At 40.2% G+C, this 16,884-nt stretch overlaps 1 protein-coding gene across 2 annotated transcripts; it reads right to left on the bottom strand.

The window, feature by feature from the left end:
• Window positions 1-29: 29 nt before the first annotated feature.
• Window positions 30-10,027, bottom strand: mapk13 (mitogen-activated protein kinase 13). Of its 2 annotated transcripts, XM_042096940.1 has the most exons (12): window positions 9,583-10,026; window positions 8,961-9,090; window positions 8,607-8,665; window positions 8,096-8,201; window positions 7,692-7,721; window positions 6,725-6,772; window positions 6,509-6,623; window positions 4,142-4,213; window positions 2,189-2,268; window positions 1,878-1,956; window positions 548-721; window positions 30-291 (listed from the first exon to the last, which is right to left on the bottom strand). In XM_042096940.1, exons 1-12 carry the CDS (start codon window positions 9,696-9,698, stop codon window positions 206-208), a joined length of 1,095 nt encoding a protein of 364 aa, XP_041952874.1. In that variant the 5' UTR covers window positions 9,699-10,026; the 3' UTR covers window positions 30-205. The 2 variants fall into 2 exon arrangements, with proteins under 2 accessions (XP_041952874.1, XP_041952875.1); XM_042096941.1 differs by lacking the exon at window positions 4,142-4,213 and having other exon boundaries at window positions 9,583-10,027.
• Window positions 10,028-16,884: the final 6,857 nt, after the last annotated feature.

The raw sequence follows: 16,884 nt of genomic DNA, 5'->3' as shown, positions 1-16,884 counted from the left end.
CGATTTTTTAATCAACAAACACACAAGTATACAGTCACTGTATTTATTTAAAAAAAAATGCCCCCATTCCCCCCATGAACACAAAAACATGTAATACAATCTCAGTTTCAGACGAGATGCAGTATCTCAGAAGGCAATTAGATGTATTTCAATTAATTTGAGCTAAAATTTGTGTATATTGCCATGTAGTGTAATATGTTTGAATTTAATGTGAAATGGTCAATGTATTTCGCCTCTTTGAGTCCCTTCTGGGGAAAGGCACAAAGCTCTTCACTTCCTTGAAAGATAAGTCTGAAAAAGAAAAAAAAACTCTTGTATAAGTAGTTTATTTGGGAAGTTACCAGTATAGCTACTTTGGGAAACTTACCAGTATACGTCTAAGCAAAATATTAAGCTACACAAACATGTAGACTGTGATAATCAGAGTCGAGTGACAAGTGAGAAGAATAATCAGATAGATAAGAAAAAGAGTAAACATATTCTACCATTCAGAAATCAGTAAAAAAAAGAAAAACAAACGTTTAGATGGAAAAAAACAAACACTTACGCCTCCACTCCTCTAGGGGCAGTGTTGCATTGTCATGGCTGTCATCATATGGCAGTGGTACAGGGCAGTCCTCTGGATCCCGCAGGCCATCAAAATATGGGTGTTTTAGGGCCTCATCAGCAGTGATACGGGCTTCTGAATCCAGCACCAGCATCTTTTCCAGTAGATCAACAGCTATGATAAATTCATGACATAAGATATAATATAAACATGTATACTTTCAATTACATAAACTCCTGAGGGTTAGAGTTAAACTTTCCAGACTGCATTTGAAATCAACACCAACTGCAAGGCTGTATACCAATTAAGGTTTTGAAGCAGCTAGAGCCTGTTGTTAACTGTGTAAAAGGTTATCACTGTGGTCACATATACTTTAAAACCTATTACCTAAACACTGATGCATAGTAGTCAGCATGACCTGAGCATGGTTTGCTGTGTCATTACACCAAATTGTAGCTATTCTCGAAATTGCAGTACGTAATTTCCTGTAGACATAAAGCACAGTCTATGGGCTGCACTTGGTGAAAAACAAAACCATGTGGTTACAGTCTGAAGTTGACGACAGCTGGATTGAGTGAGTGAGTGCCCTTACAAATTACCAGCTGGCTCATACAGAAATTACCTGACTGGATGGCCGAATTTTCGTTGTCATATTTTAATTCACTTCAGTGGTACAATTAATTTGTTTTCATTGAGTTGATCCAAACCAGAAGCTGCAATGTCGAAAATACTGGACAATATCTCTAGCAGTTAACCCAGAGAGGACTAACATTCATGATGTAGGGAATCATTCATAATGAGATTTGACCTTGATAACTGGTCTATTTTAAGGTTATCCAAGAAAATTCTGCTGAAATAAATGCAGGTCTCTGTGTGTTGTTGCTACTGAGTTTGTGTGCTAATGTAAAAATACACTTCCCTTATCAAGGGAGTTCTGTTAAAAAGCTGAGAATTTTTAGGTTTGGCAACTTAAACAAAGACATATAATAAAATATTGGGATTTGATGCAAATTAACATTTCTAATTCTAATTCGAATGATCAAAAATCAAGATAAAGGGTTGTCAAGCAAGTAGGCTTTCCCTCATATACATAATATACAACTCGGAATGAAATGTCTGAAATATGGCTATATCTCACCCATGGCTGCTGTGTAAATCATTAAGATAATTGCAATACTGAGAGGTCACTGTTTTAATAAATAATGCTTTCCAACAGTTTTTTTTTGTTGGGGGAAACATTTTTTAAATATATTTTATTTGTTTTCCTCAGACATATATGTCACCACTGCCATGCCCTGTACATCACATTTCATGAGAGATATCTACTCACCCTTTGGACTGGCCCTAGGACACAATGCATGGAAGTCTTTTCGAGGGAAATGTGGGAGAGAGGCAATGTAAGTTTTTGCCTGTTGAACAAACACCAAAAATCAATAGCAAACCCAACTGTCATTATAATAAACATAAGACCCAGGAAGTCATCAGAAAAGCAAGGGAAATGTGGGAGAGAGGCAATGTAAGTTTTTGCCTGTTGAACAAACACCAAAAATCAATAGCAAACCCAACTGTCATTATAATAAACATAAGACCCAGGAAGTCATCAGAAAAGCAATAGCATTAACTGTTGACAAATAGCCGTACCTCCTGACTGTCCAATTTCGTAATGAAATCTGGTCCAGGTACACCTGTTACTTTCATAATCTGGGTAAGCTGATCCATATCTGAACAGGAGAAGTTAAGGATTACATGGAAAACAAAAAAGTAACAAGGCATATAACAAGTGACATGCAACAAACTAATGAATAAACTAGTACAGTGTCATTTGCAGACAATTCAAACAATTCAACAACATTCACTTTTCTCGTGCAGTTTGCATTACATTTTTTTTGTTAAATGTGATAGAGGTTTGATGTCAATTAAAAACAATAAATCAAACATATACTGCTGCAATACGTCATTATACTCAGCTACAGTAGCTTAAGAAGCTCTTTAATGAAGGTTGATGTGCAGATTGGGGCGAATTCTCCCATGTGCGTAAGGGTGCGTAAGTAAAAGAAAACACGTAACCAAGCACTTTTTAGCCTGCGCGAATTCTCCCCTTCACTTAAATCTGTCATTTACGCACGATGGAGGGAGTTATGCGTTTTGGGAGGAGCAACCCCAAACCCCAAAAATAAACGCCCCATCTGGGCGTTTCTTATGTATACAACTCTTGCGTGCATTCTGCCACTGGCTTAAGCACCTTTTCAGCTACGCGCTCCCGAGGGCTGTATTGAGGTCGAGCGCCACTACAAGGTGAAACAGTATATTGCTCGATGTCGGCAGTAGGCCTAGTTTTAAATACATGTAGGTTACACAGAACTTTACAAATTAACATTACAGTATCACATTTGGTGCTTAATATGCTGATACGGCTTCATGTTTACTTACTACTTCATTCGAATCTGTCCATTTCTTTCCAACCTGGACGAAGTCATCCATACATTTGCACAGACGTCTGCACTATTGCAGAGCAGCATAGTTTGTATTCTCCTGTCTCTTGATTCGTTTGTAATGGAGGCTGGTATTGTTATGCCAGTCTCTCTAGTGTATTCAAAACTACAGGTGTCAGTCTACAGTTTCGTTAGCATAGATAAATTGATATTATGAGAAGCAGCTGCCATTGAAACTTTCTTTCTCAACAGTGAGTTTATAAATTATGAATCTACACACCTCAAGCATGTCTTGACTCTTTATAAACAAACCTCAAAGCAAAAGTAAAATTTCGTTAAGTCAATTCTTTGTTAGGCTATATGATGACACACCATTTTACTGTAGGCCGTTCGCTATTCAATTCACCATGGTTACGTTTTCAAAATCAAAGACTGGTTTGTGTTCTTTCTGGATTAAAATGTCATTCAGAAGGTCAATGAAAAAGTCCACGTTCCACGTTTTCATATCAACTTAAATTAACGAGGTGGTGGATCAGTCTGGTTCTTTTTTAAATAAATCACGCCTCTTTCATAAGGCCACCTTGTTTTCGAACTTGCAAGCTGTGGGTTTGACAGAAACGGCAATGGGAGAATGCGCGTAACTGAAAAGTGCGTAACTGAAGCGTGTAAAAATGGGAGAATTTGCCCCTTAGTGCAGACCCACTCGTGTGTCAAACTTTTACAGTAGACAGGACGTGAAGTGTAAAACTACTCACTGACACATCTCAACTGTATACCTACATGACATGATAAAGAAGACCTTCCACTCAGGATAACCAATATGGTCATGTTTGTATCTCAAAGTATGCAAAATAGAGACTATATTCAAAGTTTGGAAATATGCCATATGTGCATTCAGTCTCAGCTGTTAAATATTTAACATCTGAGACTGAATGCACATAGTAATGGCATATTTCCACACTTTGTTTATACTCTATGGGAAAACAAACCATGGTATCTTTGAAATTCGTTGATTCATAGGTTATTCTCAAACTGAATGTAAATATGACAGGTAATGAGGAGACTTGCATGAAAAGTTGTTTTGCATTCACGCTTTGTGATTCATGGTAGGTTAGAACTCATAATAAGGCCCTGGGAGACTGAAAAGGGCATAAGAGGATACAGTCTTTTCCTTTGAAGAGCGTCTTCCCGTTAATCATCTCTGCCATGATGCAACCAACAGACCAAATATCCACTATGATGGAGAGAGATGCATACAAATCCAGTTCAACACAACATTCTTCCATTTACAACTATGGTAACAGGCAATCTGAATAACCAAATATTCATCCTAATTTCCTGTATTAATATTTCCTCAGTGCTTGATGAGGTGACTAAAACCTTGAAGAGAGCGTTACCAAAAGCATCCAAAAACAATTAAGTCTAAATGACTTGTTTAGATGATAAATACATTGTATATTAAGAGTTAAATACATTTTAATGTTTAATAAGGACAAAGAAAAAATGCCCATATTGGTCTAAATGAACCTTTAGCATGAAACAGAGCTGAGGTTCTTGAAGTGCTATTGTTCAGTATTAGCAACAGTTAAGACATTTTTAAAAGCAGGGCTCCAAACTCCAACGAAATGGTCGCAATTTACGACTAAAATTTGAGACAATGCAAGTACATTTTATATCTACTCGTGCATGTGCGATCTGTAAATATGCCAACTTTTTTTACCTTCAGAAACATTCTTGCTATGACTGATTTCCATTAGTTGGTTTCCGTAGAGCCATATCATTGTAGTTCCCAAAATATTTGTTTTTCCGGTGAATGTGAAAATAGAAAGTAAACGGGTACTAACTTTGAAATCATTGGTCCAGCCTTAATAGTCACACTGATCAGAGATTTAAACGTTACTTCTTACTTTGCCTAAACTTTACAAACTGACAATAAACAGCATCAACAGTCCGGAAACAATGTATGTGGGTCTACCTTTGCTGTAAATACATTTCTGCATTTTTCCAACTGCATTTTTTTTATGTTTGCAGGTTTTGCTGCTACAGTTTATCCTAATAAGTTTCGGTTTCGTCTTCCCCTCTCGTTGCTGATTTGCCTGACATTTTTCTTGTTTGAGGGAAACAGTTAAGAACTATGGTGTTCCAGACTAGATCTCTGAAAGAAAATCTAGGTGGGTGGGGCCAGGCTAAGTAAAAGTAGCTGAATTTTTTCAAACGTAGCCTAAGGGCCGTAGCATAAGGGCCTCTGGTGTAGCCAGTTCTATTAGTGCAGTGGTTTTCAAACTTTTTCTGTCATTCCTCACGTTTTCCCATTTTGGTTCTACTTTACATTTCCCATCTCAGTCCACTGGATCAGATGTTATTTTAATTCTGTCGGTCTGTTTATGACTCCTATCCTATGTGTGTGGCTATTTTGTCTTGATTTAATTTTCCTTGTCAAAAAAGAAAGACATTAAAATAGGCACAAAAAAATCTAAATTCCTCCTTTTCATCGCACCCCACCTGTCATGTCCCTATTCCCTATGGGCCGCCCCACACTTTGAGAACCGCTGTATTAGTGGAAGCTAATTTGTTGCCGCAGACGCAATGCGAACGGATCACTTGCGCCCGGGATAGCCTCCCTGTGTGAGCACAGATACCATAGATGATTCTGAAATGTGATGTGAGCCTGGCGAGTAGAGATGCCTAGGGATGCCTAGGGATGTCACAGGTGGGCTAGTTGAAACTTTCAAATTCTGTTAGAATAAGACGCTGAGATGAGTGAAGCAATGTAGCATAGGCTGTTTTCTTCTATTGGTGTTAAAGTTAGTGATATTAGACAGAAATATAGACATAACGAGTTCATTTGATGAAGAATGTGTAGTTTGAACCATTTAGATCGGCAAAAGGTGAAGCAAATAAGCAGACTTTATTAGTGTAGCAAAGGCTAATATGAATGACTAAACAGTTGAATTAATTGCTCCTAAACTGGGCTGTCGCGTTCTGTCATATTCAGAGACAAAAGCAGTGATGATTGACATCATGATGCTGCCTTTAAGAAACATTCAGTGGCCTGATTTCAAGTAGCCTGGTTTATGCCTACAAGATACAGTAACATGTAATGTGAACACTGTTCACACAACTTTATTGGTTGGTTAAACAAACTAACTAGCACAATGCCACAATCTGTAAGTAGCCTAGGCTGAAGGTTAAAATATTTCAAAATTTTACAAATTAAAGCCTAGTCTATTTTATATAATAATGTTAATGTCTGAAATAATGTGTGTCTCAAGCAAGTTCATTTATTACCTGGTTTAGTCTAATTCTAATAGATTACTATGAAGTGTCCATTAGGCCTATGAAATCTTCAGAAAATTAATGTCTGATAACTTCTAAAATGTTCAGGTAGGGGCTACCATAGACATAGGGCTACTGTGCTCCTAGTAAAAAAAGTCAGTCTGGAGCCCTAAAAAGGATAAAAAAAAAACCTTCCCGGCAATGCTAAGACTGAGGTATTTGTAAGCTAGTCAATAATAGTAAGTTGTCTTGCCAGTCTGGGTGTAGTGCATCCAATTTAGAATGACCTCAGGGGCGCGGTACCAGCGTGTCACAACATAGCCCGTCATCTCTGGCTCTGCATGCCGAGCCAAGCCAAAATCCAGAATCTGCATAGACATCGGTTAAAACCATACACATCATTTAACACGGTTTAAAACAGGTATGCTACTAGAAGGTAAAAAGAAATATGTAAAGGAGAACTGCATACCTTGAGTTCACAATCTTGATTTACAGCCAAATTACCAGGTTTGAGGTCCTAGGCAAGAGTAGTGTCAAAAAGGTAAGATGGTGATTACTTGACATTTGGTGACAAGTAGCCTACCTTCTAGGAATTATGTACGTCAAGTCCAAATATGCAGACTGCACTGTTTATAACCTTCTAGTGGAGGCCTGGAGCCGGTCTTGATATTATGGAACATTACATTCAGACACAGTTTTTAAAAGTAATAATTCAACGCCATGCCATTAAATTGAACTGTTTGGCCTGTTAGTTATGACAGTTGAGTGTACTGTATTATGATGATGATGTATGATTAAATACTCATCATGCATACATACAACTTGTCAATAGTCGCTGCATGTTGATGACAAAGCTCCCTGAGAATTGAAGTCCTTAAATGGTCTCGAACAGAGTGTGAAGCTTTCAAACACGTAATGTATAATGAATCCATCAACAAAGTAGAGCAGGCCAAGCAATTCCAAACTTGTACAGACAGACATCATCCTCTTTGCCAATGAGTAGGCTATTACCAGTCAAAATGCATTATAAATTTGTTTCCAACCAAATGACGATACTGAGATAAGAGTTTGAAAATTAAGGTTAGTGTTTTAATCAAAGGCTATGGATGCTATCCAGAAAACAGTTTCAGTACAACACATTCCTATCTCGCCTGCCAGGCATTGGCTGTGTGCCAGTTTACAACCAAAAAAAAAAGAAAAACGTTTCATTAGGTTTATGGTGCTGTCGCCTTTGTTAAGCCTTGCAAACACTTTAAGGAGGCGGAACATTGGGCTTTCACATTTCTAAACACATTCTTCGTCCCAAGATATTTTCCCAAGACAGATTAGCTGTCTCTAGAGGAAAAAAGCATTGATTCAGTTTAAATGACAAATAAATAAATAAAGGAACATTGTCATGGACAGGTGCATTTTAAGGAGTTGTCAGTCTCACTTACCCTGTGAATGATGCCTGCACTGTGTATGTACTGTGGGGGACAGACATGGAGAATTACATAAGATGCTGCACATGAACTTCTTTACATTTCGCAAGTAAATCTAACTTCTGGGAAATGAGCCTTTGTAATATGTTAACCTAACAGCCCAATACGGTTAGCAGTGTAGCTTGCAAGCTTTGAGAAGCTTTAAAATAGTGTTTGAACAGTTTATTTTGCTCAGGTTTGTCTACTGGGCCTAAAATAACCAAAAACAACTACATAAATTCACACTGCATATACAACAGGTTTAACTCACTTTTCAGACTCCTGTAGGAACATATGTTTAACCTTTGTCAATGCCCATGACAATACATACAGTACCAACTCGTGCCATTTTCACAAACACAACAGAGATTCAGCCAAACCTTAAGTCCACAAAGCATCTGATACACAAGGAACTGGATACGGTCCTCTGATAGAAGTCCTCGCACTTTAGACAGGTCTGTGAACATGTATGGCATCACCAGATAGCTGTAACAAACATCAAGGATTGGGAATTCAATTTGATGTCTGTACACATTTATGGACTATAAAATATGGTCTCTCAGCCTCACACTGTGCAGAATTAGAGTTCACACCTGTGCAGAACAGGAGATATTATTGCCGTGCCAAACTAACGTGGTGATGCTGGTTCAGAAACGGCCATAGGCCTACTGACCACTAAAGAAATATTTGTTACACTTGTATCCTTACGCTTACATCCTGATGTACATGTAGGTCTTACTTGGTGTTATTAATTAATAGACTAATCCATCCATAACTCTGTCCATGCATGCCTGTATTTGAACTAACTCCAGTAGGTTAGTGTTAACAAACTTATCAGGTCACTTGTACAGTGTAAGCTAGAATAGAACTGTAAAACGAGGCGTGACTCACAAGTCATGGAAGTCCTCCAGACACGTTGCAGGTGAGAACACATCCAGTAGCCCTATCACCTGAAAGCGTATGAGAAATCAGAGCATGAGATGGACAGGAAAGGCAACAATTACATAACTCAGTTTTTAGAGCAGTGCCCCTTGGAAACGACTGGCTTGTCTGAAATACAACATTCCACAAAATGACTATGGGCTACCACAGAATAGCAGACAATTAGACATTGTTGTGTGATATAAACTAGCATGACATCTGACATCTTAACTAGCAAGAAATGCTGCCATACAGTGTCTGGCCTAGAGGGGATGGGAGTTACATGAGGAGAAATAGGACAAGCGTGTATAGGCCTATACTTACATTTTCATGCTTCATGTGTTTTAGTAGCCTCAGCTCCCGATACGCTCGTTTAGCGAATATCTCTGACTGGAACGGACGGTGCAGCTTCTTGATGGCCACTTTCTCTTTAGTCTTGTCGTTCAATGCTGAGCTGAGATAGGAGCAGAAAGCAAGATTAGTTCTAGGATACACTCCGTTGCATTCTAGGCTACTACGGAGCACAGATTTATGCTCACTACTTGACCAGGACGTAATTACACTGTCTCAATGACAGCTGGTGCGTAAAATATAGACCAACGAGACAACAATATCAAGAATGAAGATATCTGTGTTATCTGTTCACGAAGGCATAGCTGAATATTTAACATAGGCGAGGGGCAAAAGTTTCATATTGGAATTGCGAAAGAATATGAAATGCAACAGTTGTTTCAACTACGGCGAAAAAAATAGTCAGATAAAAGGGTTCTTGTTCCAACACTATGCAACGCCCAGTCTTGCGTTACTGACCTTACAATTGGTCTTATTTCAGGAGGTAAATAGGCCACTGCTGGCAAACACTGCGTCTCCCAAAGTTACAGTGCTCAAAATGACGACTCCATAACTGAAAACCAATAGCTCAACAACAGAGGTGGGGACAACTCACCAGACAGAGCCATACGCTCCTGTTCCGATCTGTTTCAGAGATTTGTATTTGTCCGGAACTTCCCATACTGTACTGTTGATTTCTTGACTGACGAAGTGCGGTGGTAGTGGCTCCATTTGTTATGGAGAAAGAAACGGCATAGGAGCCGTCTGGGAAAAACGTAGGCTGCTCAAGTGAAGAAATCGTTCGAAACGGATGGCACGAATGTAACACCTCCCACGCGGCAGCTCTGCATTCGTTTCAGTTTGGATGCTTGGAAGGTCTCAACTGGAAGTCTCAGTTTATCATGCACACATTTGCGTTCAAAATTTAGTCTAGTTCTTCCAACCGAAGAGGCCCATGGGTACACATAAAAATTAGTACCAGATATGGTAGATAATACATTATTATTGGTCCACAGACATCCCTGATGAGCCACTTATCGCATAGAAGCCACGATGATTCACCCGTCCTCCCACTCGCATGCTTTTTTTTTAATCTACTGTGCAGGTTTTCACAAGCGCTATTTCCGCTCACACCTTCTGCCTGTAGCTTCTTAAACAGCATTTTAAATATTATTTATCTGGGTGAAAACCTGTTGATTGATAAACAGATCACAGAGGATGTTTTTCAGAAATACTGCGCAATGTGTGATGATTTAGCGATAGGCTAGTTGGTCCAAATTGTTGGGTAGCTTTTAACTGAAGTTGCGCAGCATTCGAAAAGCAGCACGCATCACACAGCACTGGTACAAGTTGGTTGAAAATAAGATGATGAGATAGAGTAGATAGCACCTTGTCTACACCCTTCAAGGTTATAGAGGTGACACTTCCATTACCTGATAATGATAACTCACGCTAATACACCAAATGCGGATTATTACAATCAACAGCAGAGGCTGTAGGCCTAGAAAGGATTGTTGAAAGACAAAGCTAAACTATCACGTTCTAATCAACCTACAGTTAGGTCTACGTAGGTCTATGTAGGCCTGCATTATGATATTAGGCTACTAATATTAGCAAACATTTCGCCTCTGAAAATATGCATGTTGCGTGCACATTGACCACTAGATGGTGATGAATGAGTATACGATTTTCTGCAGGTTCCACATGTGCCAGTTGGGTTATTCACTTACACTTTTTTCAGTACAGGACCTATCCCACAAACATTATTGACATAAATGAGCAATAACTGTGTAGTAGCATATACTTCTGAAAGACCCTAGGAATTTCTTTTAGCTACTTTAATTGAGAAATGGCCAGATAAATGTGGTGTCAGTTCAAATAATTACCATGTAAGACTGATTTATGTATAAGTTATAACAAGTTATAACTTATAAGTTATAACTTATTTATAAGTTATAATAAGCCCCAGGCTGGTAGTGCTGAAGACATGTTGAAGACATTAACTTCAATTAAGTACATTTGAATTACTGCATCCAATTCCATAATCAGTGAGTCAAGTTAACCAAAGTTACCAAATGAACAGAGTTCATCACTCTGCTGAGGGTAATTTAAAAAGTGTGTGTGTGTCTGTGTGAGAGGGAGACAGTGTGTGCTCACTGGTCATGAGTGTGTGTGTGTGTGTGTGTGAGAGAGAGAGTTCAAGTTTATTTGTTCATATTCTTCATTTTCTTAACTTGCACTTTGCTTCAGATACAAGGGTTTCCCCCTCACATGTGATATGACCAACTGAGTGGCTGTCAATGTGTCATGTAAAATGAGTTCCTGCTGTGCACAAACTGATATGACAAACTTGTGTGTGGTTAAATGCATCTCATTACAATATTGGTTGATAGAGAAGAGTCACTCATTCTGTCTGCTTCTTTGGCCCCTAACTTTTCTACTGAGTTCTTTATCTGTCCATGTCTGTTTTATTCACAAAGCATGTGTTGTGTCCACACTGAGCTTGAAAGGCACCATTACTGACTCCACAGCGAGGGGTTTTAAAGTGTTAATCAAAGCTATTAAAATGGAAAACAAACAAGTTGTCTCATCTGCACTATCACGCACACACTCACTGGGCTTCCTCTGCCAGCCCCACCACAATATTGTCTCTGCAACGCTCCGCGGCGTGACAAGCTTTTAAAAAGAGCTCATTGCATGTTGTAGTACTGTGTTTCTCTCTCTCTCTCTCTCTCTCTCTCTCTCTCTCTCTCTCTCTCTCTCTCTCTCGTTCCTCCACACACACGGTCACAGCATTCGGAATTAACTGATGAAAGCTGCGTCCCGGGAAATATGTCAGGTCACTCCACGTCTCAGTTATAAATAAATCAGCAGATTTAAGAATTCACATTTGGATAGGAGAGTCCATTTTATATAATTTCAGAAGGTGCCATAAGATGACCATGCCCAAGTCAGTCCTTTTGAAGACTAAGTGCTGGAAAGCTGGGGGAAGCCTGCATGGTCATTGGTACGCCATAGGAGGGAGGTCGCTCAGTTTCTCAACACCGTGTGGACTGCCAAGATGGTTCACTCTCAAGACCGAATAAAAAAACGTTGTTTTTTCACATCATCCCATCCAGCGTCGCAGTGCCCAGAATCTCAACTTGGAAATGCAGATGTAATTAGTCAGGCCAGCTGCTGGAGCTTGAGTGTGACAGTCAAAATCCTATCAGCACAACTACCATATGTGCCCCCAACACTGACTAAGGAAGTTTTTGCAGATCAGATTCAAGTCAGCATTTAATTAATGCATCAATTAACAAACTGATTATTTTAAACAGTAAATAAAAGACAAGTGAACCTGGTACCATGTTTCTTTAACTTAAATGGTAGTATTCAAAGTGAATCTTTAAGGATGTAAATTGCTTGGCAGGAATGTAGTTGCAACAACTTGCAGTTACTAACTTTGTTTTATATTCATATGCTCCTGAAGGTAGAAGCTGCTATAAATGATATTGGCATTTTTTGGCTAGCTTCCTCAAAATGAAGCCTCTGTATCTGCTAAGTTTAGGTAAATAATCATCAGGCTGTGATGTTGGCCTGTGTGTTTTCTCTGATCGTAAATGTTTGGGTTGCTGGTAATAGTGATGAAACGGTTTCCATAAAGCATTCGTTTTTGCCACTGCAACCATTCCCCTGACAGCTATACAGAGATCAGCCACTTGAGGGCAAGAGTTCAATTTGACCATAAACTAATCGGCAAAAGTATGCTATGTACTCTCACTCCAGGAATACTGCAATGTTTCTGCGTGGTAGACACACATAAGTTACACGAGTCTCAAGTCCTGCAGTGCTGCTTTACACAGTTTTTGCAGATGTTGAAACTTCTGAATCCAGGGACAATGGTTGGATGAGAGGACAATTAGCCCGCCTCTCCACGCCTATGCTTGGTGTTAATTGATCTTCCTTGTGCTGGACAGGAACCGCTAAGCCGCTCGGTCTTCCTAGTCAGTAATTTGACATTTGAAAGCGGAAGACTCCGAGGTAATGAAACTAAAGCAATGCGCCCTGAAATGCTGACTCACTGGCCTCACAAAAGAGCACAGAGTCAGCCCACTGAGCCCAACTTCCCTCTTTTAAAAATGAGCTCCAGGAGAAGGCCTGGACCCAGTTAAGGAAGAGATGAGTCAACGCAATATACTGAGTCATGTAGACTACAGGTATTTCAGATAATAGTGCTGGTTATAATGAGTCCTTAAAAGGTGTTTAATTTATACCACAGGACCTCTTACCACAGGTTCTGTCTTACACTTGTGAAACTGTATGCAGTCCACGTATTGCACTTCAGATGAGCTTTCTGATGACATTTGACATTTCCTCTAGATGTTCATCTTGACAGTAATCTAATCATGGTTTAAATCATAGGCTCAGCTTGCTGTGTGTATTGGTGAACAAATTGACATTTAAACTAATTTAATCCATCAAGATTACGTTTTATAAGTATTGAATTTTCACTGGTGTGTAATGTCTTTCCCAATCCTAACCATATTCTCTTTGTATTCCTCTCTGTTTTGAGAAGCCATCTCCTTTTTGTTGACTTTTCAGTAGTGTTAATACAGCAATATTGCATATTGCACGGTAAACCATGGCTGACATAATAGGATAAAATCCTATTTTCAAGGATCAGTAAAGTATAAACTGAAACCTGATTATGCACTAAAAGATATGTGCCTGCCTTGCATTTAATTTAACGGAGTGTCTTAATTTAATCTTTAAGCTAAGACTGAAATATTAACAGAGCATAATACTTGAATATAGGTGCTGCAAGGTATAAACCCAAATATTTACAGCACCTATGGACAAGACTAAGTGAAACACAGGTGGTGGTCGGTGCAGCAAAGTATCATACACCCCCAGGAGCATCCTTCTTCCTGGTGCCTCGGGGTCACAATGTCTCTGTCTAAAGAGTGATTAAAAACAAATTAGGGGTGTTCTTTTGAGATGTTCTTTCACTCCGGCGGGGGAATTAATTATTGCCTTCAATCAATGATGCTATCTGTGACTGGCTTCGTTAAGGTGCCGTGGCAGCATCCTCCGTGATTAATGAGCTGACCTTCCCCTCAGCACCAGCTCTGTTCTTAAAAATCCATTCCATCGGAATCTGACCTATGGGGCGGAAATGGCCTGGAACTCCCCAGGCATTCCAATACTCGCACGGCAACACGGCAACTTCACCACAGAAATGGGTAGATTTAGTGTACATGATTGTAAACACCGCCCCCACCCCCCAAACTTCCTCCACCCAATTTCCTCTGTCTCAGAAGTTGATAGAATGTAATTACAAAATCATGTAAATTGATGCAAATATGATGAGACCCATCTTGGTTTAATGGATTCATTGCTGTTGTGTGTTATTGCCATAAATGGTTTGGCAACAGGCCTCAGTAGCAGTGGATACTTAGTAGAGATTTCATTATGGTGTGCTAAGGTCAAAAGCTGTACCGTTTGGTGACTGGGTAGTGTGACTGTAGTTTTTAGCCATCTTAGCAATTGGCCCAATGTTCATTTAGACATAAATGGTTCGCGTTGATGTAAACGATTCTTACAAGGCCCAGAATGAGTTTAATGAACAGTCCCTAGCCTTGTAAATGTTTAATTTGTTTTAAACAGATTAAAATTGGGTGGCAGATGGACAATGAACCCCCACAACCACACGCACACACACACACACACATACACACTCTACACTCACACACACGTACACACTCATGACCACACACTGTCTTATACACGCACGCACACACACACACACACACACACACACACTCACTCACACACATACACACACACACACACACACTCATGACCAGTGATCACACACTGTCTCCCTCTCACACAGACACACACACACTTTTTAAATTACCCTCAGCAGAGTGATTGGCCACCCTCTCTCCCTCTGACCAGTGCGTCCTAACAGAGGCATCAGTCAGCACATCCATTACCATTCATTACACCCAGTGATCACACTGATGAGTTTCCCGCCACCGCCAGCTTCTGTCCCTGCCACCACCATCACCACCACCAATGTCGCGCCACACCGCGCTCCTAATGCGACACCATTGTGTGGCTGAGCCCAAGCCTGCTGCCATGTGAAAAGGCATTTATTTATCTGTCCAATTATTTATGCATGGATTTATTTGCTCATTAATTTGGATTCACGGGGAAAATTAAACTGGCGCAGGCCTGCCGAGCTGTCCATTGTTTGGGCCGCTGTGGTCCTCCTGGATGGGGTGCTCGGCTGCTGGGAGGAGAAAGGCTGTCAAAATACAGAGGAAACAGACCATTTTAGTGGAGAGGAATAATACTAGCTCTCTCCCTCTCTTTCTCTCTATTTATCACACACACACAGCCACACACACTCAAACACAGAAAACTGCATATGTGCACACACACACACACACACACACACACACACACACTGGAGCCTTATTAACTAATAGTTAGAGAGAAGACAGTAATAAAAGGATAATGCAAATTAGGAATTGCATTGATCACAAGAATGCGGTGTAAGTCACAACCGCTAGCAAAGCATTGTGACTTCTGACTGAAATGTTGGTGCTAAGATATATTTTATTTGGTAGCTAGATTGTGTAAATGCCTAGCATGGGTGCCATTCCGAACTTAGTCCCGCCCACAACATTTGAGGTCGGGAAGTTCGGTCTGGCATTGCTCCATTGTGGAGGAAATATGCTTGCCCTAGATCGGGCGGACCAATCAATTCGGGCTTTACGATGATGGACAGGTGAGCAACAGTGGCAGGTCTATCACGTCATCTGAGCACGCTTAGATTAGGCTTATGTTTGAAACAAAAACGCTGTGGCTAGAAGGATACATGGCTTTTAAGACCCCATATGGAAAATGCATATTATTTAATGAGGTTTTATCACTGAAAACGATTATTTCTGAAAACTTTGGCCAAAGTTGAGATGTGGGAAAACTCGTGGTTTCACTTCCATCAAGGGAAAACAGCGCTGTTGCATTGCGACATGTATAGTATAGTATAGTATATATACTTTTTTGATCCCGTGAGGGAAATTTGGTCTCTGCATTTAACCCAATCGGTGAATTAGTGAAACACAAACAGCACACAGTGAACACACAGTGAGGTGAAGCACACACTAATCCCAGCGCAGTGAGCTGCCTGCTTCAACGGCGGCGCTCGGGGAGCAGTGAGGGGTTAGGTGCCTTGCTCAAGGGCACTTCAGCCGCGGCCCACTGGTCGAACCGGCAACCCTCCGGTTACAAGTCCAGAGTGCTAACCAGTGGGCCACGGCTGCCCCTTGATGGGCCACGGCTGCCCCTAAACGATGTTTCTTCGTTCGTTTGAAATCTCTGATTGACCACCTGTTTGAGGGATTTGCGACAGCCTTTCCCAGCTGTTTAAAATGTTTGTAGGATATCAGTGTTCAACAGAATTTTTTTTAAAAACGGAGGGGATATAGGCTATCAGTTTTTTCCTAATAGCCTACCCTACTACGTATCTCTTAGATTTCGCTAATGAGTGTTATAGGCTAGACGGCACTAACTTTTACAAAAGACCAGAAAACAATGTTAAGGCATTTGTGGAGAAGAAGGATGGGTCGTGTGTTTTCTTCCTACACCTCACGGTAAGCTATTTCGTTGCTCTGATTGGTTAGGTCTATCCAATTGAGTGCAGAGGCATTCCCCCCCTGTATCAGTTGAAACATGCCCCATAATTACGTCCCAATGGAGCAGGATCAGACTCATATTCTAACTAGAATTGAGTATGACTATGTCAGGCTAGTAAATGCCAGTAATACTGTGAACTTGTTGTTATGAAGCTTATGGTCACATCACGTCTTTTTAAGGCATAGTTGTCAATGCTAATTAATCAGTCAATGGATAGGTATGCCCTGAA

This window comes from Alosa sapidissima, chromosome 7, assembly GCF_018492685.1.
Source record: "Alosa sapidissima isolate fAloSap1 chromosome 7, fAloSap1.pri, whole genome shotgun sequence".
Taxonomy (NCBI): domain Eukaryota; kingdom Metazoa; phylum Chordata; class Actinopteri; order Clupeiformes; family Clupeidae; genus Alosa; species Alosa sapidissima.
This window is presented reverse-complemented; position numbering and strand designations above follow the sequence as displayed.